At 41.0% G+C, this 1,173-nt stretch overlaps 1 protein-coding gene across 1 annotated transcript; it reads right to left on the bottom strand.

The window, feature by feature from the left end:
• Nucleotides 1-7: 7 nt before the first annotated feature.
• LOC104395954 lies at nucleotides 8-1,170 on the bottom strand (the record flags this gene model as incomplete). The annotated part of the gene is made up of 1 exon (XM_010005714.1): nucleotides 8-1,170. A coding segment is annotated over one exon (1,131 nt), but the record flags the coding sequence as incomplete, so codon positions are not given.
• Between the last annotated feature and the right edge of the window lie 3 nt (nucleotides 1,171-1,173).

Here is a 1,173-nt window from a genome sequence, read left to right as displayed (position 1 = left end):
CCACTTTCCCTCCTCATAACTGAGGTTTCACTTTTGAGCTTACAGTATGGTTTGATACAGCACCTTATTAACATTCATGATTAATGATGAGTTGTATCTCCACAGCGTTGTATCTCTGATGAGAGATTCTCTGGGAAGGTTACCTTGAAGGGGCACCCGACAATGATAAATGAGAGCAACATCCATGGGAACATTCACACTGTTCCCATAAGCACGAAGGACAGAGTGGACTGAGGTTTGAATCACCTTTCGTGGATCAATTATCATTTTCCTGGGATTGATTACATCTTTCCTATCAGGCTCTCTGTGAACATGCTGTAGTATGTTAACACCCGGCACTGTATTCCAGGACGAAATGTTGAACTCGTGAGTAGATACAGTTTCTGGGAAGATATGGTTCTCAAAGAGGAAAATGCCAGTCCCTGGGTTTTGCTCCTCAAGACTGTTCATCATTGTTTTCCAGTCTGGGTGCTTAAGGGGAAGGATTATTTCATCAGCATCATTAAGAACCACAAACTTGCTCCTCTGCATGTTACGGTATATGCAGTCATTTAGAGCTGTGATTTGTCCATAGTAGCCAATGTCTTTTGCATCCATAGAAAAGTGCCATTTAGAAGAAACCTTGAGGTGTGAGTTTATTGGCCAGGGAATTATCTCTACAGTTCCTTCTTCCATATAAAAGTTCAAGACTTTCTCCATCAGGTGGCTGCAGTTGTTCTTGTAGATCACCACTTTTTGTACCCCAAGAATCTTGTACATTTCCACACTCTGTATAAACTGCAGGACATTGTTGTAATTTCCAAACATAGCAGAAATGCATACAGTGAAGTCAACAGAAAAGGTCTCAGCCTTGCGGTTTTTTATTTCAAACCTTGGCAGCTGGTCAATATTTCCATGTGGAGACTGATCAATTGATACATGTGTTGGATCACAGTTTTCGGGTTCCAAACACACTATATCCGCTGCACCATATGGGAAACCAAATCTATCTGCATGAACATCAATCTTTGCTTTTGATACATATATCTTTCCATTGGGCTGGCAGCAGAACCAGCAGTATAGTTCTTTTACATCTTCATGGTGAACGATCCCAATCACACGAGTGACTTTGCTTTCTCGGTCATCAAAGTAGGGGGAGATAATAAAAGTTCTGTTATCTTTTAACGGTGTTAT

Source organism: Chaetura pelagica, unplaced genomic scaffold (genome assembly GCF_000747805.2).
Source record: "Chaetura pelagica isolate M959 unplaced genomic scaffold, ChaPel_1.0 C11291984, whole genome shotgun sequence".
Taxonomy (NCBI): Eukaryota; Metazoa; Chordata; class Aves; order Apodiformes; family Apodidae; genus Chaetura; species Chaetura pelagica.
Note: the sequence above shows the minus strand (reverse complement) of the source record. Positions and strands in the feature narration are given on the sequence as shown.